Raw genomic sequence first — 26,701 nt, 5'->3', positions numbered from 1 at the left:
GCAATCAAAGAACAGGGCCTCAACGCCTTGTAGTTTGAGCTGTTTACGGAGTGTTAGAGAATCTTTGTTCGCTGACGAAACCGCACAACTGTTATCTAGGCCAAAGTCGACAGTCTCCACAGAATCCGTTTGACAAACGCCAGTTCCTGTACCCATATTAAACGCGAAAGTATACTATAAAGATAGAAACGCGATGGTACGTTCTTACGTAAAAAACGATACCAAGTTTTGCGTGGGGAGAGAATTTCAAGTTGCCAAAACTTGAACGATTAATTTTCGAGACAGGTCAATCGGAATTGCTTCGCATTCAGTGATGAACCATTTTCGAATAGCCATGAACTTGAAATAATTTCTTGTAATTACCATTTCAGGTCTGGGGAACAAGTATCGACAAAGTCATTCCTAATCGCAGAAGTTCTACAGAGGAGAAGGAAGAGTTTCTGAATCCAAGATTCCCCACCCAAACTATCGGACAACAAAGTGTCGACGTGTCTTTGACGTGGCTCATTTAATCAATCAACGTTGGTGATGCAGAATATTCTTTGGGAATTTGAAAGTTTTTGACTTTTGACCTATTCTAATTCTGTTTTCCAATTTGTCAAGAATCCATGTCAAAAAGGAGGCTAGTAAGTCCACCGAGTGACTTCCATGATCCCTCGACATATTCCAATCCAAACATATACTTCACTCGTCATCTCTCCCTCGAGTTAGATATCAATCCCTTTCAAAAAGTTATCAAAGGCATCGCGACAATAGAAGTAGAAATTCTTCAAGTAGAACAGGATCCTTATCTTGTATTAGACATACGAGGTCTTGAAATAGCGCAGGTACAAGATCCGAAAACAGGAAAGGGTTACTCGTACCAAATAGAGCATGGACTGCTAGGCAGTGCGTTGAAAGTCAGCCTTCGAGGGTTTTCCTTCCCTGATCAGACTGTTCGGGTCCGAATCTCATATAAGACTCAAGGTGAGGGTGGTGGCCATCCTGTTGGAGGAGCTTGTGGATGGTTAAGTCCGGAACAAACTGCAGGAGGGAAATTGCCTTACTTGTTTACCCAAAGTCAGACTATTCACGCGCGTTCCATTTTTCCTTGTCAAGTATCTTCGATGTTTGATCCTCTTTAGATGTTGTTGAAGGTATATCTTTTAGGATACGCCAAGTGCCAAAACTCCTTTTACAGCAACTATTTCAGTTCCAGTGGAATTTCGTGCTGTTATGAGCGGCATACTTATAGAAGAACGCCGCAAACAAATGAGAAATGACGGATCCACGTATAATTTATTCATGTAAGTATGATACGCATCAGTACTAATAGTTTTTTATGTTTCTTCATCAGATTTGAGCAAAAAATTCCGGTAGCATCGTATCTCATTTCCATTGCAGTTGGTGAGCTAGAGTCTCAGGAACTCTCCGAACGATGTCGAGTATGGACGGAACCGGCTATGGTTGAAGCTGCGTGTTTTGAGTTTGGACAAACTGAACAATTTGTGAAAGCTGTAGAGTCCGTCTGTGGTGCATATGCATGGTCTCGCTACGACATTCTCTGTTTGCCGCCTTCCTTTCCCTTTGGGCAAGTTTTTAGTTTGCATATTGCTCTATAGAAACTTACGGTTCGTAGGGCAATGGAAAATCCCTGCCTTACTTTTGTAACCCCAACCCTTCTTGCCGGAGACCGTTCTCTCGTTTCAGTCATAGTTCATGAGATTGTTCACTGCTGGTCAGGAAATCTTGTGACATGTTGCAACTGGCAAGACTTTTGGTTAAATGAAGGAATATCTCTCTTTCTTGCACGTAAGATTACTTCAAAGATTCGTCACAAGGACAGTAGATTGAATGGGACTCTGGAGTCCTTTTTTGGTCTTGAAACTTATCTCGGAAGAGTCTCTCTAAAGCAAGCTTTGGAGTCATTGGGAAAGGAACACGCTTATACTCGCCTAGTTCCTGACCTTTCGGACGGAGTAGACCCCGATGACGCTTTTGGACCGAGTCCTTACGAGAAGGGCTTTAACCTGCTTTTGAAGCTCGAAAGACTAGTAGGAGAAGACAAGTTTCTTCGCTTCTTGCGTTCCTTTTTCGAACGTTTTCAGTTTCAAAGTGTTTCCACTACAAATTTTATTGCCTATTTTTCTGAATATTTTGCCGCCAATATATCGAAACCCGAGTTTGATAGTTTTGGTCGCCTTGTCTTTAAAGGTTTTGACTGGGACAAGTGGCTGTACTCTACAGGTGACCCTCCAGAATATCCAGAAGTGGACCTTAGTCTAGTTCATGCTGCCCAGGCTTTGGCAAAACGCTGTATTGAAACAGAGGCGAAAGCGCTGACTGCTTATGATGTTGAAGGATGGGACTCGAGCCAAGTAAGTACCGCATTTGCATCTTTTGAATTTAGAATAAATAATTTTATATTGCAGATGATAGTATTCCTTGACTCTCTTCTTTCGCAAGGTAACTGTTCTCTTGATTTAGTTAAGCGATTAGATATGCAGTTACGCCTGAATCATGGACCCAAAGGAAAGAATGCGGAGATTCGTTTATTATGGCTGAAACTTTCGTTGAGAGCACATTATGAACCAGCAGTTGAGAATGCGATTGAGTTTGTAACAACTCAAGGCCGAATGAAATACTTACGTCCAATCTATAAGGAACTTCATTCTGAGTTTCCAAAAGGTTCCTTGGCTGTAAATACTTTCACGAAGAATAGAAAAAAATACCACAACATTGCCTCCAAGTTGTTAGCAAAAGACTTTGGACTGGAGTAAGGCAAAAAATGGAAAATTTCCTTTTCATTATTGTCGATCCGAAAAGGAACGACGTCTAGTTCTCTTCTTAAAATGGTTGATATATTGTAGACAAAAGTTTATAAAGTGTTTCACTTATTGCAGAAAAAATCGGTTGAAAATTCTTTATATGTTCTGATCTGAAGCGACATAAAGAAGACCACAAATCTTAACGTTCACAAATCAATTCCTTTTAACCACCGACGTTCTTTTATATCCTCTTCGATCTGTTTCTTCAACTTTGGGAAAAGTTCCAAATATTCATCCACAGTAATGGTCTCAATATTGTCTTGTATATACTGAATCTTACGCTTTGTCTCACGCCTCAACCGATTCCTTACCGCGATTCTCTAGAAACAGCTGTTAAATACAGGTGACTACAAGACCAACCTAAATACCTTATCGATCTCAATCGACTCTTGTATGAGCTTTTGATAGTAGTCATCAACTTCTCGCACAAGCTCCTTTACTAAGTTATCCAAAGGTGGCGGTTCAAAATTTTCATACAATGTCTGCAACTCATCCACAAGGTATGGAAGAAAACGCACTTTCCTTCTCAGTTCTTCAAAGTTCACTGGGCGATGTTCGGTTTTGAATGAGGCTTCGAATTCTTCAAATCTTCTTTGGAATTCCTTATAGACCGCTGTATCCTTCGGATGTCGACCTTTTACTAAGTTTGTGAGGTCCAGAGGTGGCAGCTTCTGTTCAACAGAAGTAGACTCCCCCACGTTCTCTACTTCGCTAGGTTCGGAAGCTCCTTCTGATTTTTGTTGTTTTCCAAACTGTGAATCTTTAGTTTCCGTTAAGTTCCTTCCTTCTGAGCTAGTTGCTAAAAGCCTCAAAGGCTTGTCGTATAAAAATAGGCGACGCGAAACAAAACGAGCAACGAGACAAAGCGCCATGAAAAGGGGCAACTAGAAAATTTTGACTTTTAATGGTTCGATTATTATTTGCATCTTTTGGCTTTGGCTATCAGAGGATATCATTTCGTTCAACGGGGTGTACAAAGTGCTGTTGGAAAGGCAGACAAAGCTTGTTATATAATTTGATGCCTTTGAGGCTGGCTATGGGAGGAAGAGGCGTTACGGAGGTCGAAGGAACGAACTGTTCGAAGAAGATAGAACAGAAGCGTCCACTGACGGAAGCTTTTAACAAACCAGAAAAGTTTTTTTCCGCAAAAAAGTTTATTGATTTGGAAGCAAGAGAGGAAGAATTATTTCGTTTATTACTTGATGCTGTGAACGTCCTGGAAACAGGTACCACTCTTCGTGTAGCGGGAGGTTGGGTTAGAGATAAAGTAAGGGCAAGGTTTCTGTTCCATTTTCATACTTCTCAATTGTGTAAAGCTCTTGAAAATTAACAAGGAGGATCCGGACATCGACCTAGCTCTAGATAATATGATGGGTCGAGAGTTTGCGAATAAGTTACAGTTCTATTTGAAATCCCGAAATATCACTTGTGGTCACATTGCAATTATTCAACAGAATCCAGAGCAGTCCAAACATCTGGAGACTGCCAGAGTGAAAGTCAACGGCATTTATTTAGACCTTGTCAACCTAAGGAAGGAAAGCTATGCTCACCATAGTCGAATTCCCGAGATCCAGATAGGGACGCCATATGAAGATGCTGTTCGACGTGACTTGACTATAAACTCACTGTTTTATAATCTAAACGAAGACATTATAGAGGACTTTAGTGGAAAGGGCTTCGACGACTTGAAAAATAGAATAATTCGAACCCCGATGGAACCTAAAGAAACACTTTTAGATGATCCTTTGAGAGCTCTTAGAGTCATACGATTCGCTACTCGGTTTGACTTTGATATGGATCCTGCCCTGTATAATTGTTGTAAGTCTCGTGAAGTACATGTGGCACTTGGAGAGAAAGTTAGTCGAGAAAGAGTTGGAAGTGAAATAGATTATATGCTTAAGACAGCTAGTTATGTTCGTGGAATTGGAATTCTTTATGAAACTGGGCTTTATAAGGCAGTTTTTATTCATCCACGAGTAATTGATTCATCCTATAGTCTAGAGGATTCATTTTATCAATCATTGCTGTCAATCTCCAAGTTAAACTGGATACGACAGAGAAAGATCCTTAGTTATCACAGTGCTATCGAAGAACACACAATCCTTGAAGAACTTGGAGTATTTTCTGTTGCTTTTCATTTTTATGAAACGTTTGACGATAGAAACAAAGTCAATTTGGCACAATATATTCTTCGACATTGTCTGAAGAGACGTGTTAGAGAATGTGACTCAATAATGACAGTCCTTGAAGGCTCCACTGAATTGATGGCCCACTTAATCAACGATGTTCCTTCAAGTGATATGAGTCGAGGTGTTGACGGAGAGCCATTAAGACTGACTATTGGCCGAATTTTAAAAAGGACTGGTAGTCTATGGAATATAGCATTCAAAGTTGCTTGTTGTAGAATATTGAAAGGTGACCTCCAATGGGATACGTTTTCACATGGGAGAGCGAATGACATATTTCGAGAGAGCCGAGAAGATTCGAATACATTTCTCTCTAGAATAAGAAGTTGGGAATCTTTCATTATTCAACTTGGAATAGAAGATATTCACAAATGGAAACCACTTTTTAATGGCAACGAAGTTTTATCTTTGCTGCCAAAGCTTCCACGAGGTCCAAAGATGAAGCAAATTCTCGATGCACAAATTGAATGGATGTTGATGAACCCCAAAGGAACAAAGGAAGACTGTCGGAAATGGTTACTTGATGAGTACCAAGTATACTGTGATCCTTCTATGTAAGCAAAATAACTTTCCTCTCATTCAGAATAACATATTTCTCGAAGAAAATTGTATTGTACGGACTTATGTAGTTTATAAATTTAGAGAACAATAAAGGAGAGGAAGTTTCTGATGATATACTAAACGCAGATATTCCTTTAGTATTTAGACATTCGCGTTTATTATATTTGAGGAGTCACATTTACAAAAGATAACCTTCTGCAGTTGTGCAAAGTTACTGTTTAAAGAATGACAAAGGGAGAGTTCTAAGAGCAATTCTTTACTTTTTGCGCATTTGATAAATTTGAATTCGGATGCCTTTGAATTCAGCGACAGATGATGATGAGTTCCGTAGTCTCTTTAGCAAGTTATTGAGTCTTTTGAATCTTAAATTTGGATGTGGAAACAACTGTTGGAACTGTTGCCAGGCTCTGGAAAATATTTCTCAACAGATACAAAATTTACAGACTGATGTGAGGCAGTTGCAACAAGTTGTGTCCAAAGGTTTTGAGGAAGCGAAATTAGCCACAAAAGAGCAAAGATATCCCTTTGAAAACTCTATAAAGAAAGTTGAAGAAAGAATTTCTTCTACTGAGGACGAAATTACGTGTTTCTCTCAAGAACAACCGTTGTTGAGTCCAACCGGTACCTTTCCAAAGAGGTTTTCTGATGACAAAGCGAGGAGGGAACAATCTTCAGGAATGGATAATATCGATGCTTCTCCTGAACATAAAATACTTTCCAAAGAGAGTTATTCTGACGAGAATTCTAATACATTTGTAATTCAGCGTTCCAGATCGTTGTCGTGTGAGAGAAGGAACTCTGACTGTTTGTATACGAAGCCTTCAAGCCAACAAAGGAACATTGCGTCAGAGAAAGAATACAGTATAAATGATTCCTCTCCTCTTTTAAATAATTCTCGTGTTCGACAATCACTGACCACAAGGAATGCAGAATTATCGACGACAAAAGATAATACTTTAAAACCCTTACGTAAACATAAAGCTGAGACAAAAGAGACTTGCGATATGCATAGACAGACAAAGGTTGCCAGAGGTTTAGTGAGCTCACAGAAATTTGGTAAAATTACCAGAATTGGAGATCAAGGTTGTGATCAAGTTTCATTTTCCCAGACGCCTTCTCCGACGAAGGAGACATCTTCTCATGAGATTACAGAAAGTACCTCAAGAATTTTGGAACATCTACCGAAAGAAAGTTCTATTCCAAAAGTTACGACTGAATACAAAGATAACAATGGAAACTGTCTCTGTACCAATCCAGTTATCCGTTCGAAAGAAGAACGAATGAAAATGAAAGGCAGCACATGTACAGAATGCCAAAAAACTTGGAACTGCTTGGCGCATAATAACGAGGTAATCCATTTCTAGTATTTTATAAGATATAATATGAACAATATATTTAGGAACGCTGCAAAGAAATGATACAGAAATATTCTAGACATCGACATTGCCATACTCCACCGGAAACTCCAGAATTTTGGTTTGATATATCATTTCCAGAGACAGAAACCATACCCCCTGAAAGTCCTTTAGTCTGATTATCCTTTTGGCTTCCACGTTTGTTCCACATGCGATATAATTCCATGCAACATATTGGCTTCTTTTGTTGACATATTCAATCGATTCAGCATGGAACGAAATTTCAACATTCGTTTCTTTTTAGATTGTTCAGAAATAAACGAAATATTGAGAAGAAAATTTTCTAGACGACTGTATAAACTCTCTTTAGTTTCAAAACTTGCCTCACAGCTTGTAGCTTTGGTAGTTTGTAAGTTCAAATTTCTACTGGCGGTCTCATTGTTCCATAGATAGAGCTCATAGCAAACAATGCCAACGGCCATGGCCAAGTTTAAGACAGGATAGTCCTCACTTGCTGGGATCTTCAGAAAGCGATGCGCTAATTTCAGTTCGTCATTAGTAAGACCACTCGATTCTCTACCAAACACAACCGCCGCAGTGGATCCACACTCCAGCTGTGTTAACCAAGGAACTACATTTCCGGGGCCTTCCAACACCACTGCAATAAACTAAGAACAAATTCCACTCAAGAAATTAAGCATATACCTACAATCGGTACAAGAATCTCTTTGTCTGCTTGTAGAAGCAATCACACGAGTGCATCCATTGAGGGCTTCCGCAAGAGACATAACTACCTTACAGTTTGTTAAAACCTCAATTCCGTGCATAGCTCGTGCACGACCCTCCATATAGCCACACTTTGGATTCACCAAGACGAGCTTTGAGAAGTTAAAGTTCCTCATGACTCGAGACACTGCTCCTACATTGTCTGCTCCTTCAGGTTCTACCAGAACTATGCGAATCTGTGAAACTGATGCTCTCAATAGGTGAGGGTCTCTCCAGAGCACGTATCGTTCATTCCTTAAAATACTCATACGATTTGTTTTCCCTATCCAGAATGGATGAATATGAAACGGTCTATTTCCAATAAAGTTATTATGACAGTCAATAATAAACATGTAGGCAATCTTCCCAAGTCGTGGAATTGTGGATTGCTATGTGGACTTGCTGGCGTAGTTCCTTTGGTTTCGTGATACTACCCAATTCAAGTTGCTGTTTTCTGAAGGATAACAGTAAATTACGTGGTTATTCTGCGTTTTGTCGCATACATCGTGGCAACTCTTTTCTAGACTCTGGGAAATGTTGTTCGAGAGGAGAAAGGCACTTGGCCAAGTTGTTCCTGAAGGCAGTTGGTAAGGGTTTTGGAATCCCGAAAAGGATGGACTTTCCTTATAGTGGAACCCTTCGTCCTGGTCAGAAGAGTCCAACGAGAAAAGTTCCTGCTGATATACCAAAACCTAATTATGCCAAGACTGGTTTGCCTCCTCTGAATTCACGTGCCCCTTGGGACATTGAAGTTCATAGTGACGAGGACTTGGCAATGATGAGAATATCTTGTCAAGTGGCAAGAGAGGTCTTGGATATTGCTGCACAATTTATCAGGCCTGGAGTTACAACAGATGAAATTGATGACGTTGTTCACCAAGAAACGTTGAAGAGAGGAGCTTATCCGTCGCCTCTCAACTACTACAACTTTCCCAAGTCTTGTTGTACTTCGGTTTGTTAACTTCGAATATATTTTAGTTTGCTTCACAACTGTTAGGTAAATGAAATAATTTGTCACGGTATTCCGGACAGTACTGTCCTAAGGGAAGGAGATATTATCAATGTTGATGTGACTTGCTTTGTAAATGGATTTCATGGAGACTGTTCGGCCACACTTCTAGTGGGAAACGTTGATGAGGAAGGAAAGCGTCTTGTTCGTACAACATATGATTGTCTTTACAAGGCTATCAAAATTTGCAAGGTTGGTTACTCTTTGACGCGTTATTATATTTTAATGTTTGCAGCCTGGTGTATCATATAATAAGATTGGAGAAATTATCGAGGATCATGCCACAAGTCAAGGCTTTTCAGTTGTCCGAAATTTCTGTGGCCATGGAATCGGACGCGTCTTTCATACTTCCCCCAATGTTCTTCATCATCGTAATCGAGAAAGAAACGGTTGGTTTCAGCAGAATTCGTAGAAGAAAATGGAGCACTGAACTTGTGTAAAATTAGGAGTAATGCAAGTCGGGCATATTTTTACCATCGAGCCAATGATTAATGAAGGTTAGTTACTTCTATGACAAGTTTAAAATTTTCACGCTTGCAGGTACATTCAAGTCCATTACTTGGCCAGATAAGTGGACGACAGCTACTGCTGATGGAAAGCGCAGTGCGCAGTTTGAACACACAATAGCCAGTAAGTTAATAAGTTGAATGTTTCCATTGTGACTAAAGGTTGTTCTAGTTACCAGTTCAGGAGTTGAGGTACTGACAAGGCGGACAGAGCATAGTCCTCGATATTTTTGGGAACGAAATTTAGATAAGGTAGAGTTTTGAAGGCTTCCTAGGTTCAGTTGTAAAGCCAAGTTGCTCTATTGCAGCATCTATTGTCTTGTGAACTCAGCTCCTATTGTGAATAATTTTATTTTTTCCTTCCTAAAGGATAACGCATGCCTAGAATATTCAGTCTGTTAGAGGATAAACAAAGCTCTCTATATGCTCAGACATTATTCAACGACAGCGAAAGTATTTTGCTCTTCGCCATTTCTTCAAAGTGGAACGCGTGTTCTACGTTTCCGTGTCGCAGCTATTCTTAGCTTCGTTCTATGAAGACCCAGCCAATTGTTACAAAGAATTGAAAAAGATATCATAACAAATTCCAAGAAAACAGTCAAAACTCTCTCTTAAAAGTTCAGCAAACTTTGCCACTCAAAGACTATTCATATGGCAAACGAACAAACAAAGTGAACAAAAAACAACAAAAAAACCTACCAAAACTGTAAAAAAGTAGAAATATGGAAGAAGCTACAGGAAAAATTTTCATTTTCGAGTCATTATCTTCATAATGCATTGAAACTACTCGTCAAAATGAAATTGACCTTTTTCATTTCATAATTGTGTAGTTAGTGATGGGAGGGCGTGCAAGGAATCTTGTATTTCCACCTGCTAGAATCAAGCGAATGATGAGAAGTGACAAAGATGTAGGGAAGATAGCAGTTTCGGCACCTTTCCTACTTAGCAAGGCTCTACAACTTGCTCTAGAAGATTTCCTTACTACTGCAGCTGAACTCGCAAGACAAAGAAGTTTATCGGTTATTACACCAGACCAGTTACGACACTGCGTGGAGAACGAGAAACGTTTTAAGAGTTTACATCGTGTTGTAGAACACGTAGGTGTTGTTTCACTAGAGAGCTCAATAATAGACTAACTTTTCTAGGTCCCACTTACTTGTAATCAAGTGGAAGAAACTAAGAAATTGTCTAAAGGACGGAACAGGAACAGGAAAGAGAATAATGAAGAATTTTTTGAGAGCGTGAGTAAATCCAAGTCGGTTCGAAGGCGCAATTCTGAAAGAAACGGTGGAAAGAAAAGAAAGAAAGCTTCAAAACAGTCAAATGTGGTGACAAATCAAGTAGTGGAACAACAAACAGAAAGTATGGTGATGGAACACGCAGGCGATACAGAACAATATGCAAACACAGCTTCACAAAGCAGGCAAGTCGAGAACAAAGATGTTTCTGATACTGCACCAGCAGAAGGCTTGTCAGTAAAAGTGTCGTTACAAAGTACAGCAATTGAAGATAACTATGACGAGGAGTGATCGTTGCTTTTGATGAATGAGAGAAAACTGAGCTGCATTTCTTCACTTTTCCACATACTGCAATATATTGTAGATAATGAAAAGCCTTTTTTATCTTTGTTATTCTTTTGAAGTTTTCGAGAGAAACGAACGTAGTTGATGAACAAATTCCTTTACCTGAGGTCCCATATTATCTCCCATGTCTTCCGCAGTTTTCAAAAGACTTTCTAGATCAACCCCGAGTTGTTCACACATACTCTTCAACATCTGAATGTCTTCATCACCAAATTGTTGCTCTTTTAATATCTGTTGAAGTGCGTACATCACTCTCATTAAACCCACTTCGGAGATTATGTTTTCCGCACTTTCATTGTCGATCATTTTAGTGAAGCTCCGTTTCAGGGTCTCCAAAGCTTCACGAGATTCGTCGTCCAATTTCCCTTCTGAAAGAGTATTTGACACGGCCACTTGAAAAATAGCCTTGGCTACTTCCTGATTGAGATTGTGAAATTTTTCGTCACTAAGCTTTAGATATCTTTGAACAAAAGGCAACTTTTCCATTCCATCTTTGATCCTACTCTCTGACGAAAAGAAGTGAATGGCTAATAAACGATAGGCTGCTTCTACTTCCTTCTCATTCGCAGTGCCAGAATATTTGAGCCAATGCTCATCGCTCAAATCGGATGCAATACTCGACTGATTACTAAAAGTCTCCAGCTTCTCTAGTTGATCCACAAGAACTAGCATGGTTTCAATTCGAGTTTTGTCATTTGTATCTGAAAACTTTGCGGACTTGTCCAAAATGGCATTGAGGTAACTTGTGCAGAACTCTCTTGTCTTCTGAACAACTTCTTCTTTTGATCGGCCTAATCTTTCAATCCTTTCGTTCCACTCAGTGACGTCAATAACTCCTTTGAGATATTCTAATATCAAACTTTGTGTCAGATCGGTGCTATGCATTGTGAGCTCTGGGGCAACAGTGTCAACTTGTAAATCCTTCATTTCACCCCTCTTATGGAACAACTCTAATCGTGACAGTTCATCCAGTCGCCTTTCTCTACTATCTTCCTTTGACAAGTTTTTCTCTATAGCTACCTCCGCCTCATCTAAGGTTGAATTAGCCTCTTCCACGTCTTTGGTTTGAAACTGGCGTTGAAGCACTTGCTGCCACTTTTCGATTTTCCTCCTTTCCGAAAGACGATATGCCTGGTATCCCAAGTATCCAATACCGCTTGTCACAAGAACTATAGGTACTGCTTTTAAGGTGCGTTTGATCAAGGGCTTCTCCAAAAATCTTTCTTTCTTCTCTTTCGCAGTTTCCGAAGGCAGTTTCGTTCTGGCAGCTCGCATCTAAACCATTATTCTTTTTTACCAAAGGTAGAGAACTATACTAACCTTGGAAACGTCAATGCTCTGTCTACCGTATGGGTTTGGACGCACACTCGCAAAACTTGTTCTTGAACATAAACAAGACGAGAAAATGACGCACGAAGCTATAGTCACAATTCTATTCCACATAACAGAAAAGTCTCTCGACTGTGACATAGACACGGACGAAAATCGATTCGTTCTCGTTCTCAACGAGCGATGACAAACGTTACGAAAGTCTTTCTTAGGAATCTTCGACACTTTTGAGGTTCTCTTAAGGACATTGGCAACTTCCCAGGCTTTGCAGTTGACAAAACAACAAGAAAACCTATTCTCAACCCCAAACTCTGAAACCGAGCCAGAACAGCAAGAGGCCATTGTGGCCATGCTTTGAAATTTATTGCTTTCTCTAAAGCGCTTCTAACAAAAGGTCAACAATGCGCTTCCACTCTGAAAAAGGAATGAATGAGCTGCGTTCCAAATGCAATACTGCAACACTCCTAACGGCATAGTATTCATACCAGAAACTGACAAGTCCTCTCAAATTTCTCATGGTGCGACGATAACTCTTAGGGTCAGCAGCTGCTTCCCACAATCGAATCTTTGTCAGAAACGAGTCCAATTCCATATTTACATCGCTGATTAGGAAAAATAGTATTGCCGTGGTGATACAGCTGATATTTTCCTGGTTCACTAACAAAATATCTCAGAAAATGAGAGTCTGAATGTTACAAAACTTACCCTCGCCATCTCGTACAGCATGGATCAGATCATGGACTAGACGAACACGGTTCTTCTGCACGAAATGGAGCAAAACACAGTTACTAAAATTATAGGGTGCAAATGCAGCTGTACCGGATGAACGAGCTGAAAAAGAAACCGCAAGTTCATCTTCCATACGAAAACGATGTAACGATAAGACAACAGACCGGAGGAAAAAGTTAGAGTCGACCAAATTTCTACTCAAATTACGAAAAAAACGCATCGCCTTTTCTCCTTCTTCTGACTTCAATTCCAAATTCAAAGCAAAAAAGATGTCCCTATTAAACTGACAAAGTTGACTCAAAAGATCGAAACTTGCTTGAAGAGTGTTGGAGCAATCAAAAACAGTTCCATCATGATTAATTATTTGAAGAACAAGAGAATGTAACAATCCTCGTCTAGCTAGAAGTGCCTGTTCTGCATTAGTTGCTCCTTCAAGAAAACTCTCCAAACAGCTTGCCAGAGAAACAAAGCAAGAACTATCCATAACACGATTTGTGAATATGTCTATCAAAAGAGATATCATTCCCTTCTCTTTCGGCAACTCCTCATCGGAAAGCACACTTGGATTATCTTCAACATCCGTTACTACCGATTCTGCATCATCCCAATCTGTATCGTCGTGTAAAATAAGTCTACCTTCGCCTTTATAGGCTGAAATTTCATATTTACTAGAACTCCTACCAATGTGCACTAATTCGCTAATACTTCTTGAACCTACTCCAATGTCTTCTGCACCTTCCATTCCATCCTGACCAAGGAATGTGTTGGCCAATGTTTGACAAACATCACTAGTGGTATCTGTTGAATATGAACGATGCAGAGGACCTCCGATGTCGTTTGAGGTAAAAAATGATGAAGAAAGAAAGAATGTTTCATGAATAGAAGAACTAGAGGAGTCTCTGGCGAAACCTTGCTCTCCCTCACTGGAAAGAAGAAAGCTACGACGCCTTCTTGTCGACCTTGGCGGAGGTCTGGATGAATAGTTTCTAATTGCCATGCGCTCCCTTGACGACAAGAGTTGTCTCTTTAGCTTTCTATTATCATCTTCTCTCTGAACAAAGTTTTGAAGAAGCCGAAGAAGTTGTATTTTCTCCGCATTCTTCGGGTTGCACTCACAATTAGGACCATGGAGGCCGGAGTGTGACTGTGGTGGCGCTGAACTCCAATCCATTCCACTAAAGAGAAACAACAACGCTGAAAACAATCCTTCGGAAAAGAAAATATCTTGAGCTTCAACCTGTCTTTCACCACTTAAAAGCGAACATATCACAAACAGTAACTCTCTTTTGTTTTTCCCCACAATATCAAATACGGCTCTTGTCCTGGAGCTTAAATGCATGAACAAATCGTCTATTCTTGTTGACGCTTTGTCTATATACATATCGTCTTGTGAACAGTCCTCCGACGTGTGCTCCATGTGCTCCTTCAAAGCAAGATGATACTCTATTAGAGAAATCAAAAATTGTCTCCACTCTCCGTCTGTCTCCTTCTCCAACGAAGAATTCAACCATTCTGTCGACACAAAAGAACTGCATTCCTGACTCCATGAAATATCACAATGTTGAAAGGGACATGCAGCAACGACTATTAGTCTCCGAATAAGCAAAGAACATCCAAGAAGAATGGAATTGTTTTCTTCAACGATCTTCATTGAGTTGATGACACTTGGAGTCCGGCTGGCCAGATACTCCGTTAGACTCTTGATGCGAGGATATTCTGATATTTGACATTGCATAGGTTCAAAAACAAGCAAAGCTAGTACCCTACTAACATAGGCAAGTTCTGCAGGAGAAAGGTCACAAAGCAGTGAATACAGATGAGGTACTTCCACCAGCGGAAAGGTTTCCCGTCGAACTGCAAGAAGTTCATCTAAAATACCAACAGCGTATATAGAAGTTCGATCCTTGTTCGAAGTTAAGGTAAATAGATAGATTAAAAGATCCTTTCTTAGGCTAAGTCGCTCCACGACACCGGGAATGGATAGGCAACACATCTTCAGCAAAAACAGTGCACTCGTTTCAAGTTCCTTAAAAGAATCATAAAGATTCAATGTTGCGTAGCGTATAACATATTCACCGAGGAAAGCATCGATAACACTCTCCAATCCTTCGAAAACTCTCCTTAAGTTATCCAAATGGGCGAGGGAAAAGTTTGCGGAAGACAAGTCACTGGTACTGACTTCACAGTCATCCGTTGCAGCTTGTTCGAGTGATTGCGTGCAAGAAATATCGACTGACGTGTCCTTGAGTGATTTCCTTTCGTTGTGCGACTCCCGTAAGCAAAACAGCAGTCTCACCACAGCTTCTGGTCCGCCGTATATCGAGAAGTTGCTTTTGTAAAAAACTTCACGTTGGGAAAGCCACGCTTGAAGCCTCTCAAATACGAACAATACCAGACAAATTTCTTCTTTGAAAGGGACTTTCCTCTGAAACTCTATCGAAGCGAGCTCTATAAGTTCGATATAGCACAAAAGGTCTCTGGAGTTTCTACGAAAGCAATAACGAATAGACAAAGGAACACCTTTCCATAGTTTGCAGGGCCTCCTCAAACCTGTTTCTACTCTTTTGAACCACTCTAACAACGAAAGTTGTACGTCACGTTTCTTGAACATCATGTACTATACCAACCATGAGCACAAGAGGTGGTAAATTGTCTTTCAAACTCGATTCCACTCGATTGAATTCCACTCAAATAAATTCGATACGATAATGGGTCGTTGGGATTGGAACTCGATCATCTCGAGAGAGATTTCGAGTTACATCAGGATATACTCATTTATGGACAATGACGCAGAGTAACTTACTCGGATACTTTGATGGCTGCCCAAAGTAAACTTTCCACAAATGTTGCATTGGATATATCGAAATAAAGCATCAAAAATAGATCATATATATAACTTGCATTTTCTAAACCAATCATGCTCTTTGTAAATGCAGTAATTCCTGTGTTTATGCAATATAATATTCGAATGTCATGAAATATCTTATAAAATATCAGAGTTTGTATAGGGTATCAGTAAAATTAAGGCACAAAATTCTCGACCAATCATCCTCAGTCTAATTTAAGAGAACTCATTCTTGCATATCACCAAAATTGAAACCTCCTTGTGACGGAACATGACTATTCAAGCCAAAACCAAACTGCCCTTCTGTAGAAACTGGTGTTACTCCCTCCACTGGTTCTGAAGCACCGTTGAAATAAGTCTCCAAAATTTTCAAAGCTACAAGTAAATATTCAAACCAATTCGTCTTAGTTCCACACATCTGTTCTTACCTTTAGAATAAATCTCTTCATTTATATGCGTTTGCAATGATTCAATCTTGTCAACTCCTTCTGCTTCCTCAACAAACAGTGCATACTGGTTAAGCCCACCAACTGCTAATCTTTCACCCACACGAAGAATGTTTTCCAAACCTTCTAAAGCAACGATGATGATTCGAAAGTCCTGCACAGTAAGCAAATTACACAATGGTGGGATGCAACCCTGGCTGACTAAATACTGCATTTGTTCTATAGTGCCACCAGAAGTAGCATTCGATATGGCCCATGCTGCTTCTTTCTTGACGTCAAATTCCGCATTCTTCAACAGGTTGATAAGCGGTGGAATAATATTGGCATCAATTACCGCTTGAATCTGTTCTTTAGTTCCAGCTGTTATGTTACTTATTGTCCAACAAGCTTCTTTCCGAATGCTCTTCTTCGGAGAGTTGAGTAATGTGGCGAGACATGGTAATGCTGAACAGTTAATAACTATCTGAGTTTGAGTGTCATCGCCAGTTACGATATTTCCTATCGTACGCAGAGCAGGAGTTTGAACAGACACACTCTGATGCATCAATAACTCCACTAGTCGTCTTGTTACCTAAAAAAAGCAATAAATATACGTTTCATCTAACAACTTAATCACATACTCCTGACTCAATAACTGCTTGTATTTTATCGTTTGAACCATCAGAAAGATAAGATAGAGCCCAACAAGCATCAGTTAAAACTTCTTCATCGTTAGAGTAAACCAAATGTGCAAGAGTCTTCAGTGCTGGTCTAACCAAGTCAAACGGTGGCTGAGGCTTTCCTCTACAAAGATTAGACAGTGTCCACGTAGCATTTCTCAACATTGAAAACTACGAGAAAAAAATAAAAAAAGCACAAAAAACTGAATTTAAACTACCTTCGAGGTATGTGAAAGCTGCTCAAGAAGAGGTGCCATCGCACCTTGTTGCAAGACAAGGTTTCTATACTCTGGAGAATCTCCAGCGATGTTTCCCAAAGCCCAAATCGCTTGCTCTCTAACGTCTTCGTGTGGAGACGTCATCAGTTTCACAAAAATAGGAACGGCGCCAGCTTCAACCACAGTTGTGGTGTGTTCACAAGTGCCAGACGCAATATTTGTTAGCACCCAAGCAGCTTCAAACTGCAACTGGGGTGAATCTTCTCTATTTAAAAATTCCACAAATCTTGGAACCACACTAGTGCTAATCACTTCGCTTATAGGTGGATTTTTTTCTAATAAAACAACAAGTCAGTATTATTCTCTTTCAAATCTTCAAAAACCTTCTTCTCTTCAAAGTTCCTGTTCTTCAACCAACTACTTACCAATAGATAACAGTTGACGAAACTCCTTTGTACACTCTAACTGAGTAGCAGTGTCAGCGCTCCAAATATCTTGTACTAATTTCGGAATTCTAGCCAAGACAGCTGCGTCCAAAGCTTGGGTAGCAGCTTCCCCCGATCCCACCACGGTTTGCTGACCCTTCTCCCTCCTCTTCTTCATAAGGTTTTCTTCTCTTTTCGACTTTCTTATTTCCACCGTATGATCTTCTCGTTTTTTCCTAGACTCTTCAACGTCCACGGACTTTTTGAAGTTCTTCTTTCTTGCTTCTAGTCTTGACTGTCTGGCACCGATCATTGTGAACAAGTGACACTTAATACAGTTGGAAACAACCCAAATTTAAACTGCCAATGAGTACAATTTTCTTCAAATGACGAAGCCAAAGCCTTCCCACCTTTGTCTTTCTTCTCTCTAATACGAAAGCATTTCAAGGTTTGAGAAAACAATTCACTACTGTAGTTATTGCTTTTTTACTCGTTCCTACATTGTACAAGTTGAAACTCTTCTCAGAAGAACTTTGGAGGAGAAATAAGAGAATTCTGAATATATTACAGTATGTGGGTACTTTCTATCAAATAGAGGGACTTCACAGATCCACTTTCTTTCATAACTGAGTCAACATTTGGATATTGAATCTGAACAAAAGCAAGTTGCCACTATGAATAGCCGTAGTTGTTATTTCCTAATAGTATTTCATTAAAGATAAACACGGTGGTCTAACAAAAACTCTTACAAGAAACCTTTATTATATAAATCTTCATCAATGTACAAATGCACTTCTAGTCTAAAAATTAACAAACACTTCAGCCCGATAAGAAAACCTAATTGTTATATTTTCTCATCCTGTGAATGAGCAGTTTCATCTCTAAGGGATTCACCAAGCATGGCTAGTGCTTCTGAAGCTACTTTTCTTACAGACGAATCATCGTCACTACTAGCATTCGTGCACTTTGGGCTACTCACTATCGTGTCCGAAAAAGTAGGGCTCCTCATTTCACGAAACACGGGTGACTGCTTCGTGCCTTTTTCGGAAAACAAGTCTTCACTGTGAGCATACCACTTGTGTACTTTGTCCAGATAACTCATTTGTGTCTCGGGAAGCGGGAAAGACTGTTGTGTGGATGAGAAGAGGCTTGTCAATTTAGATCCTTGTTCCACTCCGCACTGCTGAGAGAAAACGGGACTCTTCGAAGAGCTACTCCAATCGAAACTATGACATCCATTTGACAAGACGTCCGCCATGTGTTGATTTGCATTCAACTGGGGACCATGGCCAGGCAACGGATTATTTTCTCTCAAGAAGGAAGTTGGATGGAATACAAGCGGCATGGTATAGTATGTAGAACGATCGAAACCACCAGAATACAGTGAAGATGGATGAAGACTAGCAACAGGAGCTGAAAAAACGGGGCCCGAAGAAGCAGTGTTTGGCTGCACGGGTAACATGGCCATTTCATGAAGCGAATGCATATCATTCGAAAATCCCAAAACATACGGATAAGCAACCATCACGTTATCATGTGTCTCTGTATGTTCACGTCCTAAATAGGGACTAGTCTGGTCAGAGTATTGAGGAAATGCGCCATATGAGAGATTAGATGCTTCTCTCTTCGGTGGCGTTATGTCCAAAGGTGAAACAACTTGTTCCGTAAAACGAGTATCTAATAAGCCACTAGATAGATACTTTGTATCATGAATCTTACATGAACCAGCTTGAGCATTTGTTTCACTTTCAAGTTTTGCGTATTTCTGGGAGTAATCTGCCCTATTCAGAGCCGCCTTACATGGCACCTGTGGACTCCTTTCCCTTTTTTCTCCGGTACGGCTTCCCTGTGACTTGCTCAATAACTTCGACGAACGACTTCTACGAAGTGTTTGTGAATGCTGTACTGACGACATGGACTTCTCCTTTCGATGGGTAACATCTTTCTCATTCGTAAAGTTCGACAACAGCTTCGAAGACGATAGTCTTCTAGGAAGACGCTTGTTGCACATTGCAATCTTTGAGGTGCGGGCAAATCTTTCATTGCCTAAACCTGGCTTTTCACTGCTTTTGATATCGATAATAAACGAATTTTTGTAGCCCAAACATTCCTGGAATTTTTTTTCATGACTATCGCAGTCAAACGTGAAAAGAAGAACAGGAGTATCCAATTCAGGTCTCCTTATAGCAAGTACATGAAATGCATCATCTACGGTTACTTCGCATGAAGAACCATTTGTGTATTCAACCTTTGCACCACAAAGTGTGCGACTTTTTTCGTCTCTTATATAGCAATGTCTAGAAGGTTGTATACGACTAAGAGTAAACTCTGAACCATCGTGATGTGGAACATGAACTTTGGCGGTTAGCGCCTCCACACTACTCGAGATAAGACGTGCAGCTCTCTCTCGCCTGAAAGGGTCGGTAATGAAAGAACAGTTGAATGCCCCGTGTAATGTGCTTCCTCTATGGCTTGACTTTTCGCTACAAGAATTGTCTCTCTGCAAGGACTCTCCACTTTGTATGTGAGTGCTTCCTCGTGAATCGTTAGAAGACGAGCGGTGAAACTCGGCATTACCCTCTCCAGGGCTAGTATTACCACTAGGAATGGACTCATCTGAACTGGAAGACTGTGAAGTCTGTTTCTTTCTTTCTATTACAGGTATCTCAACGATACACATGACATTAGGACATGAGACCAATAAAATTCTCGCGACCAGAGGAATTACCAGCCCATAAAGAAAATGACTTCCTCGATCACTCTCTATCGACAAGTAACGAAAATATTTTGAGGGAACGTCTTGTTCATTACTGGAACTTGATGTCTTCTCTCCCTGTGACTTTGAAGAACCGTCGTAATCTTCTAAATCTGTTCGCCCCTCTTCTGATGATGAGCCAACCTTGTCGACTTCACCAGCTACCAACGACTCCTTATGCGTACTATCAATCAAGTTAACATCATCTGATGAATGGATATATGAACGACAATAAATGTCATCGGCTCTGTCAACGTGACTATTATTGTTCTCCACATTATTGCAATAGAGTTGCTCTTGTGTTGAAGGATTCGACAGTTTAGAGGACTGAACACCTTCTTTTCGGGTAAGTTCATTTGAAGGTGTACTTGGTGGGGTCGTAAGTTTCGAGAAAATATAAGACAGTATTTGTTTCGAAATTGGAGGTGGTGAGTCAGTTTCCATAGCTCTCTTTTTGCCATTTGATAAGACATCCATAGCAGCTACGTTTTTGACGGTATCATCCTTTGCTATGCGAAGTATATCAAGAACATCGACCATTTGTGAAAAAAAAATCACTGGTTCGAGGACCGAATATAGACAGAACTCCCCAGCCACATATAGGTCCTGCACTGCTTATATGTTTCCGTTCAGTTAAAAATTTGTATCTTTCAGTGACAGCGGCAATTCCAGTCAGGAATAGAACTATAAAATTTGTAAAAGTACTACAAACTGTGCCAACCAAAGCTACTGCCAACAATATTTGTGAAAATAAGGCAACAGAAGCTACTGGTGATTCACCAATAGGCGACTACAACCACTACTCTTGAGTAAGCACTCTTTCCTCAAAGAGGGTAAATATTCAGACACCCGTTAAACAAGACCTCCCTTTCTATAGTTAAGCAGCAACCCAACAGATAAATACCGTTGAAAGAGAAAAGTCAAGGGTACACGATGCTCAAATAACCTAAAATATGAAAAAGTGGAGGCGTACAAACAAACGGGAGAACGACGCAAAATCCCAGCCACTCATTGCGTGGGTAGCTTCCAAGACTTCTTTGACTGAAAAGAAGCGTGTGGAAGGGATTGAATCAGAGATCAAATGTGAATTTGCATGAGGGTTCTGTTTTGTATCCTACAAATAGAGAGATTTTTTCCTCAAAGAAATGGTTTTATTTTTGATTTCTACTTTCGCACTCTTGCAACTATATTCTTAATGCAATTTTCACTCTGACAAAATATTACGAAATGATCTATATTACATAGGTTTCATGGCTTTCAGAGACTCTTCTCCTATAACGCTAACGAAGCTAACAAGCTACAAAACTTCCACTGTAAAATCCCACGTTGGTATCCTTCTCACTCTCCTGTTCAACTGTCACACGTTAAATCAGTCAATCAAGATGTATTGGCAGATGATAAACCAAGGCAAGACAATTTGCGACGTCTCGTCTTAAAAGTTTCGTCACGAACAAAGATATCCTTCCACTCAAAGAAACAGAAAATAAGACTTCGATGTCCTTCGTTGGTTCGTGGACTGTTGTATGCCTGTAGCATTTCAAAGTTTACTGAAGGATGGAAGCGTTGTTTTTAGCACAGTAACTTATTGCTAATGTCCCTTTAGGGTTTATTTAGGGTGGCTTCCACGTTATCTTCATTACTACAGAGACTCCTGGTCACACAACGTACTTAGACCGTCAAATCGAGCCCTCAGTATTTGGGACGACAAGAAAGGACTTTAAAAAATTTGGTGGCGTCTACACGTGATTGTTGAAATGTCGATGAGGCTAATGCGAGAAATCGACCACATGAACTTTTCATAGTTGAACACCTTTCAAAGACAAACATTCCAAGATAGTTTCTGTACACAAATATTGTAGCTTTTCGATATTATGCAACTTGTCCTGACGAGGATGATGACTACAAACGAATCTTTGAATTTAAAACTTCGCAAAACGGTTTTTCATAAACTTTAGTTCTTAAAGATCAACCAGTACAAAATTCACAAAAAAAACCTTTATTTCCATCTAAAAGTTTATCGGCTTGCTGAATGCTGCCATGTGTGCCTCTCGAAAAGCTTCAGAAAGCGTCGGATGTGCATGACAAGTTCGTGCAACATCCTCAGAAGAAGCTCCATATTCCATGGCTAAGGCACCTTCTGCTATCATTTCCCCTGCATTACTACCGATGATATGAATACCAAGAATCTATGGCTACTTGAAAAAATGGAAAAGGGAAAAATTCGGATAACTTACTCGGTCCGTCTTTTTATCAGCCAAAACTTTCACCATTCCTTGAATAGACTCTCCCTGAGAGTCATTCGTTCTCGCGCGAGAATTCGCCAAAAATGGAAAGACTCCCTTGTTATACTCAATATTCGCTTGCTTAAGTTCTTCTTCGGTCTTCCCTACAGAAGCAACTTCGGGAAATGTGTATATCACACTAGGGATTACATCGTAATTCACATGACCGGGTTTGCCTGCAATTATTTCGGCACATGCCACACCTTTCAACGAATATGTTACAAGTTGTCAAAGATATAAAAAATTCGAACCTTCGTCTTCAGCTTTGTGTGCCAGCATAGGGCCCCGAATCAGATCCCCTATTGCATATATATTGGAAATATTGGTTCTAAAATGGTCATCAACCTCTATTTGACCTTTGCTATTTAACTTTACTCCAGCAATGTCCAAACCAAGTTCCCCCGTATTCGGTTTACGACCTGTGGCAACGAGTACAACGTCGCACTCTAGATTTTCCTGCTTTCCTCCTTTTGAAGGTTCAACCGTCAACTTCAACGTGCTGCCAGAACTATCAACTCCGACGACTTTCGTACCAAGTTTAAACTTTAGATTTTGTTTTTGAAGAGTTTTGTAAAGGTGATCTGCAACTTCACGGTCTATCATTGGTACAATATGATCGAGATACTCCAAAACAGTAACCTGAACAAGTCAGATGCTAAAAACTATGCGGCCAAGTGACAAACCTCTGAACCAAGTCTTCTCCATACAGAACCCATCTCAAGACCGATATATCCTCCTCCAATAACGACCATTCTCTTAGGAACTTGACCAAGAGACAAGGCCCCAGTTGATGATACGACTCTCTTTTCATCAAAAGCAACACCAGGTAAGGAAGCGCTCTCTGATCCAGCAGCTATAACAATATTCTTCGCCTTGATAGTCTCTGTACCTCCATCTAACAACTCTACAAGTATTTCGTTTTTGCTTTTCAGTTTTCCTGTTCCCCGAACGTAGCTAACTTTGTTCTTTCTAAAGAGACCTACAGCTATTTTGGAATCGAGGAAGTGAAAGAACTTGAGAAAAGTTACCTTCAACTCCTTTCGTCAGAACATCGACAGCTTTTGACTTTTGTTTCATCATAGCATCAAGATCAAGTTTCACATCCTTAAAGGTAATTCCATGACCAGCAAAGCTGTGTAAAGCTTCTTCATACATATGAGACGAGTTAAGTAGTGCTTTAGACGGAATGCATCCGACGTTCAGGCAAGTACCACCCAGTCGTCCTCTCTTTTCTATGCAAGTGACCTACAAAATTTCAGGTAACCCAAGGGCAAAGCATAAAAGTCAAATCCACTACCTTCAGTCCTAGTTGGGCTGCTTTGATCGCCGCAACATAGCCCCCCGGACCTCCACCAAGGACAGCTACGTCATGTTCTGTCGTATTCGATGAAGAAAGGAATCTCTTTGGCAACGTATGCAACTGAAGAGTCGAGCTTTTGGCTATCTCAACATCAACCAGTCTTGAACGAAACATGCTACTAAACATTTTATCTTCGGAATCCTTCGTGAGGAAATCTGAATTTTTCAAAAGAACAATCACATGACTAGTTGCTACACACATAGTATGGCTCAGTATTTTCTCTCACTTTCAGTGCATTAGTAAACCCAGAGATTTTCAAAAATTGAGTGAAACTAGAAAAGTAAAGGAGTATCAAATGGTGTCTGGATTCTTCAAACACTGCTCCCTATGGAGAAAGCGAGCGACTCCCGAATTGAACTAGGAATAAAGAAATGTTCTATAATAACTGAATGATGGGGTGCCTTAAGTTTGAAAACCCAAATGAGATCCCTTATCGATATAGATTCCTTCAAAATACCCAAAAATGAGCCTCCGCTGATTTGCATATCCCTTCATTGTTTATTACAGTTTTCATGAGTGAATGAATGTATTAGTCAATGTTTTAAAGCTTTTCCATTGGATCATAGCAAAAGCAGCTACTGCAAGACGAGGATATTTGGAATGATTTACTAGCGAGGATTTTTTCTATTCTATTTTAAATCGCTGGCAGTAGGCATTGACTGGCTTTATGCGAACAACTCACTTTGGAGAAACAAGACAGTCGGCGTCCTCACCGAATCTCACTGCTAGAACATTTTCAAGTGATAGTGAAGTCTCATTGGACTCCAGCCAGGTTGAAGAAAAGCTTTCTCCACTGAAGTCGATAAGGAGACGTTTAGGAAGACATCTTTCCAGAAACAAAATTCGGAATTCACCAAAGACAGACTCAAGTCTATTTTTTGTTGCTGAGGACTCAACGTATCACTTGCCTTCAGAATCTGACTTGTCCAGCAATGTACTGTCCTCTCCAAGTGACTCTGAAAGGGAAGGAAGGTTTGATTCGAAGCCTTCAGGAGAGAGTGTCTTTCGAAGACACGATGTTGCTCAACTTATAAGGTCTCGTTCTCTCAGTACTCTAAATGCCTTGCAAGCGGCACGTCAAGCTAATCGAAAGGCGGTGGACGATTTTTCGAAGGTGATGAAGAATGTGAAAACCTTTACTAAGAAAGAGTTTCAAGTTGCAAAAGCGGAGGCAACACAATTTATTTCTAGTCCACACTTGTTATTTGAACCTTTAAGATTGTCGTTGGCTTTATTATTTCCGTTCATTGTTCCTTTTGCATTTGTGCCGTGGCTAAAGCTCCTCTTGTATTATATGTTTCTATTCGTTTGGTATATTGTGCTTGTTCTTATATTTGCTTCAGAAGTTGCTATGAGACCGCCATGGTATCGTCCTGGAGATATGAAGAATGGTCTAAGTATGATTGGCTTACCGGACTATTGGCAAGGAGTTTGTCATGACCCAAAGTAATGCTTTGTAGGAAATTGTTTTCTAATTTTCTCAACTTTTTTTCTTCTTTAGATATGATTTGGGACTCGACTATGAAAAGGTCGAATTCTACAATTCTCAGAATAAGATTCTGCGAGGATGGTTTGTTTGTGCGAAGAAGCCAAAAAAGTGTATGGTTGTTTGTGTTCATGGGGCTGGAAGAGACAGGAGAGCATTTTTAAGGCATACAGCAATGTTGCATGCTGCAAATTTTGATGTATTGCTTTTTGATCTTTCGGAACATGGCTTAAGCGATGGCAGTGGAAAGGGTTTTGCGTTTGGAGTTCGTGAAAAGTATGATGTCATTGCTGCAGCACGATTTCTTAGAGAACAGAAAGGCGCAGAGTGTATTGTTTTAATGGGAACTTCAGCTGGTGCTTCAAGTGCTATTTTGGCTGCAGCACTGATGCCTTCCATTGTGGATGCCGTTGTTGCGGAAAATCCATTTACTAGGGCAACTGACTTGTTTTGCTATCATCTTGAACTGTAAGCTGCAAACTTTTTCCAAAGTGACAATTTTTTAATGTATTGTAGGTTATTTGGCAATTATCTTCCCAAAGATAGTTATCATGTAGCCAGAAGACTTTTGTTCTTATTGGCAAGTCGGGTTTTGCTGTTTCGTATAGGACAAGGTATCCGTGATTATGGGGCAGTTGATGCTGCCAAAGATCTAGTTTGCCCGATTCTCGTGCTACATGGTACTTCCGATGAAATCGTTCCATTTGAACATGGTAAACGTATCTTTGAAGCGGCTCCGGAACCAAAAGCTTTTTTTGAAGCAAGAGACGCAGTACATTGTGCACTTTTCGATAAAGAGCCGGAAAAGTATAGGTCTGCAGTAATAGGCTTTTTACGTCAAAATTTACCAAATTGCTTCTGAAGACTTGTACTGGAATACATAACAAGCTTTGCTTATGATGCCATTCGAAGAGTCGTGAAATCCGGACATTAGATTTTAATAATATTGATAATTAAGAATGATCTTTAGAGACTTTGTTTTATTCGGCTGTTCATTTCCTATTTCACTAAAATAGAAGCGGGAAGCATTCTTCGCCATTAAGATTATTTCAAACCACAAAAGGACTGATTTACGTTTTATTAGTTTGTATAAGAACGAAGGTGTACAGAAACTTTTGTTAGTGTAAAGAATAAACAAGAAATGTTTTCATTTCTTCCAAAATAGCCTCGAAGGCCTCAATTTAGATTTTCATTTTGGCTGTAGAGGAGGTCAAGCAAATTTGTTGATATTATGAACAACATGTTTTCTCGTCTACACTTTTGGTTTGTTTTTGTGTTCTTACTCTTATCAAGTCAGAAAAACGGCGTCGATACTTCAGGGGCTGTTCAAAGTGAGTTTGGGTCGTTTCAGTATATAGGAGTTACTGAAGAGTCACCAGCCTTCCTCCCACAAAC

General features: G+C 40.0%; 13 protein-coding genes across 13 annotated transcripts; 6 read left to right on the top strand and 7 right to left on the bottom strand.

The window, feature by feature from the left end:
* Positions 1–480: 480 nt before the first annotated feature.
* Gasu_15220 (leukotriene-A4 hydrolase) lies at positions 481–2,795 on the top strand. Its single transcript, XM_005707746.1, has 4 exons — positions 481–1,097; positions 1,150–1,286; positions 1,337–1,574; positions 1,602–2,795. Exons 1-4 carry the CDS (start codon positions 609–611, stop codon positions 2,757–2,759), a joined length of 2,022 nt encoding a protein of 673 aa, XP_005707803.1. The 5' UTR covers positions 481–608; the 3' UTR covers positions 2,760–2,795.
* Positions 2,796–2,841: 46 nt separating this feature from the next.
* Positions 2,842–3,690, bottom strand: Gasu_15210 (F-type H+-transporting ATPase subunit d). The gene is made up of 2 exons (XM_005707745.1): positions 3,176–3,690; positions 2,842–3,127 (listed from the first exon to the last, which is right to left on the bottom strand). Exons 1-2 carry the CDS (start codon positions 3,677–3,679, stop codon positions 2,954–2,956), a joined length of 678 nt encoding a protein of 225 aa, XP_005707802.1. The 5' UTR covers positions 3,680–3,690; the 3' UTR covers positions 2,842–2,953.
* A 10-nt stretch (positions 3,691–3,700) lies between these two features.
* Gasu_15200 (tRNA nucleotidyltransferase (CCA-adding enzyme)) lies at positions 3,701–5,661 on the top strand. The gene is made up of 2 exons (XM_005707744.1): positions 3,701–4,074; positions 4,124–5,661. The coding sequence occupies exons 1-2, from the start codon at positions 3,712–3,714 to the stop codon at positions 5,549–5,551; spliced, it is 1,791 nt and encodes a 596-aa protein (XP_005707801.1). The 5' UTR covers positions 3,701–3,711; the 3' UTR covers positions 5,552–5,661.
* Positions 5,662–5,810: 149 nt separating this feature from the next.
* On the top strand, positions 5,811–7,125 carry Gasu_15190 (uncharacterized protein). Its single transcript, XM_005707743.1, has 2 exons — positions 5,811–6,903; positions 6,954–7,125. The coding sequence occupies exons 1-2, from the start codon at positions 5,845–5,847 to the stop codon at positions 7,086–7,088; spliced, it is 1,194 nt and encodes a 397-aa protein (XP_005707800.1). The 5' UTR covers positions 5,811–5,844; the 3' UTR covers positions 7,089–7,125.
* A 4-nt stretch (positions 7,126–7,129) lies between these two features.
* Gasu_15180 (tRNA/rRNA methyltransferase) lies at positions 7,130–7,960 on the bottom strand. The gene is made up of 3 exons (XM_005707742.1): positions 7,619–7,960; positions 7,298–7,567; positions 7,130–7,260 (listed from the first exon to the last, which is right to left on the bottom strand). The coding sequence occupies exons 1-3, from the start codon at positions 7,941–7,943 to the stop codon at positions 7,253–7,255; spliced, it is 603 nt and encodes a 200-aa protein (XP_005707799.1). The 5' UTR covers positions 7,944–7,960; the 3' UTR covers positions 7,130–7,252.
* An 80-nt stretch (positions 7,961–8,040) lies between these two features.
* Gasu_15170 (methionyl aminopeptidase) lies at positions 8,041–9,635 on the top strand. The gene is made up of 6 exons (XM_005707741.1): positions 8,041–8,626; positions 8,672–8,875; positions 8,919–9,072; positions 9,130–9,180; positions 9,224–9,313; positions 9,362–9,635. The coding sequence occupies exons 1-6, from the start codon at positions 8,066–8,068 to the stop codon at positions 9,451–9,453; spliced, it is 1,152 nt and encodes a 383-aa protein (XP_005707798.1). The 5' UTR covers positions 8,041–8,065; the 3' UTR covers positions 9,454–9,635.
* Positions 9,636–9,970: 335 nt separating this feature from the next.
* On the top strand, positions 9,971–10,785 carry Gasu_15160 (CCAAT box binding factor family). The gene is made up of 2 exons (XM_005707740.1): positions 9,971–10,286; positions 10,335–10,785. Exons 1-2 carry the CDS (start codon positions 10,026–10,028, stop codon positions 10,716–10,718), a joined length of 645 nt encoding a protein of 214 aa, XP_005707797.1. The 5' UTR covers positions 9,971–10,025; the 3' UTR covers positions 10,719–10,785.
* A 7-nt stretch (positions 10,786–10,792) lies between these two features.
* On the bottom strand, positions 10,793–12,280 carry Gasu_15150 (uncharacterized protein). Its single transcript, XM_005707739.1, has 2 exons — positions 12,093–12,280; positions 10,793–12,047 (listed from the first exon to the last, which is right to left on the bottom strand). Exons 1-2 carry the CDS (start codon positions 12,240–12,242, stop codon positions 10,818–10,820), a joined length of 1,380 nt encoding a protein of 459 aa, XP_005707796.1. The 5' UTR covers positions 12,243–12,280; the 3' UTR covers positions 10,793–10,817.
* Positions 12,281–12,290: 10 nt separating this feature from the next.
* On the bottom strand, positions 12,291–15,550 carry Gasu_15140 (TRPChannel associate protein). The gene is made up of 2 exons (XM_005707738.1): positions 12,807–15,550; positions 12,291–12,758 (listed from the first exon to the last, which is right to left on the bottom strand). Exons 1-2 carry the CDS (start codon positions 15,442–15,444, stop codon positions 12,475–12,477), a joined length of 2,922 nt encoding a protein of 973 aa, XP_005707795.1. The 5' UTR covers positions 15,445–15,550; the 3' UTR covers positions 12,291–12,474.
* Positions 15,551–15,762: 212 nt separating this feature from the next.
* Positions 15,763–17,810, bottom strand: Gasu_15130 (importin alpha). Its single transcript, XM_005707737.1, has 5 exons — positions 17,424–17,810; positions 16,999–17,333; positions 16,742–16,951; positions 16,104–16,692; positions 15,763–16,050 (listed from the first exon to the last, which is right to left on the bottom strand). Exons 1-5 carry the CDS (start codon positions 17,734–17,736, stop codon positions 15,902–15,904), a joined length of 1,596 nt encoding a protein of 531 aa, XP_005707794.1. The 5' UTR covers positions 17,737–17,810; the 3' UTR covers positions 15,763–15,901.
* A 306-nt stretch (positions 17,811–18,116) lies between these two features.
* On the bottom strand, positions 18,117–21,580 carry Gasu_15120 (uncharacterized protein). Its single transcript, XM_005707736.1, has one exon. The coding sequence runs from the start codon at positions 20,653–20,655 to the stop codon at positions 18,268–18,270; it is 2,388 nt and encodes a 795-aa protein (XP_005707793.1). The 5' UTR covers positions 20,656–21,580; the 3' UTR covers positions 18,117–18,267.
* Positions 21,581–21,589: 9 nt separating this feature from the next.
* Positions 21,590–24,040, bottom strand: Gasu_15110 (dihydrolipoamide dehydrogenase). Its single transcript, XM_005707735.1, has 6 exons — positions 23,758–24,040; positions 23,489–23,705; positions 23,144–23,439; positions 22,712–23,099; positions 22,413–22,663; positions 21,590–22,364 (listed from the first exon to the last, which is right to left on the bottom strand). Exons 1-6 carry the CDS (start codon positions 24,019–24,021, stop codon positions 22,185–22,187), a joined length of 1,596 nt encoding a protein of 531 aa, XP_005707792.1. The 5' UTR covers positions 24,022–24,040; the 3' UTR covers positions 21,590–22,184.
* Positions 24,041–24,420: 380 nt separating this feature from the next.
* On the top strand, positions 24,421–26,255 carry Gasu_15100 (uncharacterized protein). The gene is made up of 3 exons (XM_005707734.1): positions 24,421–25,266; positions 25,322–25,774; positions 25,823–26,255. The coding sequence occupies exons 1-3, from the start codon at positions 24,488–24,490 to the stop codon at positions 26,166–26,168; spliced, it is 1,578 nt and encodes a 525-aa protein (XP_005707791.1). The 5' UTR covers positions 24,421–24,487; the 3' UTR covers positions 26,169–26,255.
* The last annotated feature ends 446 nt before the right edge of the window (positions 26,256–26,701 follow it).

Source organism: Galdieria sulphuraria, assembly GCF_000341285.1.
Source record: "Galdieria sulphuraria unplaced genomic scaffold scaf_9, whole genome shotgun sequence".
NCBI lineage: Eukaryota > Rhodophyta > Bangiophyceae > Galdieriales > Galdieriaceae > Galdieria > Galdieria sulphuraria.
The sequence above is the reverse complement of the archived record's forward strand: the minus strand, read 5'-3'. Positions and strand labels throughout refer to the sequence as shown.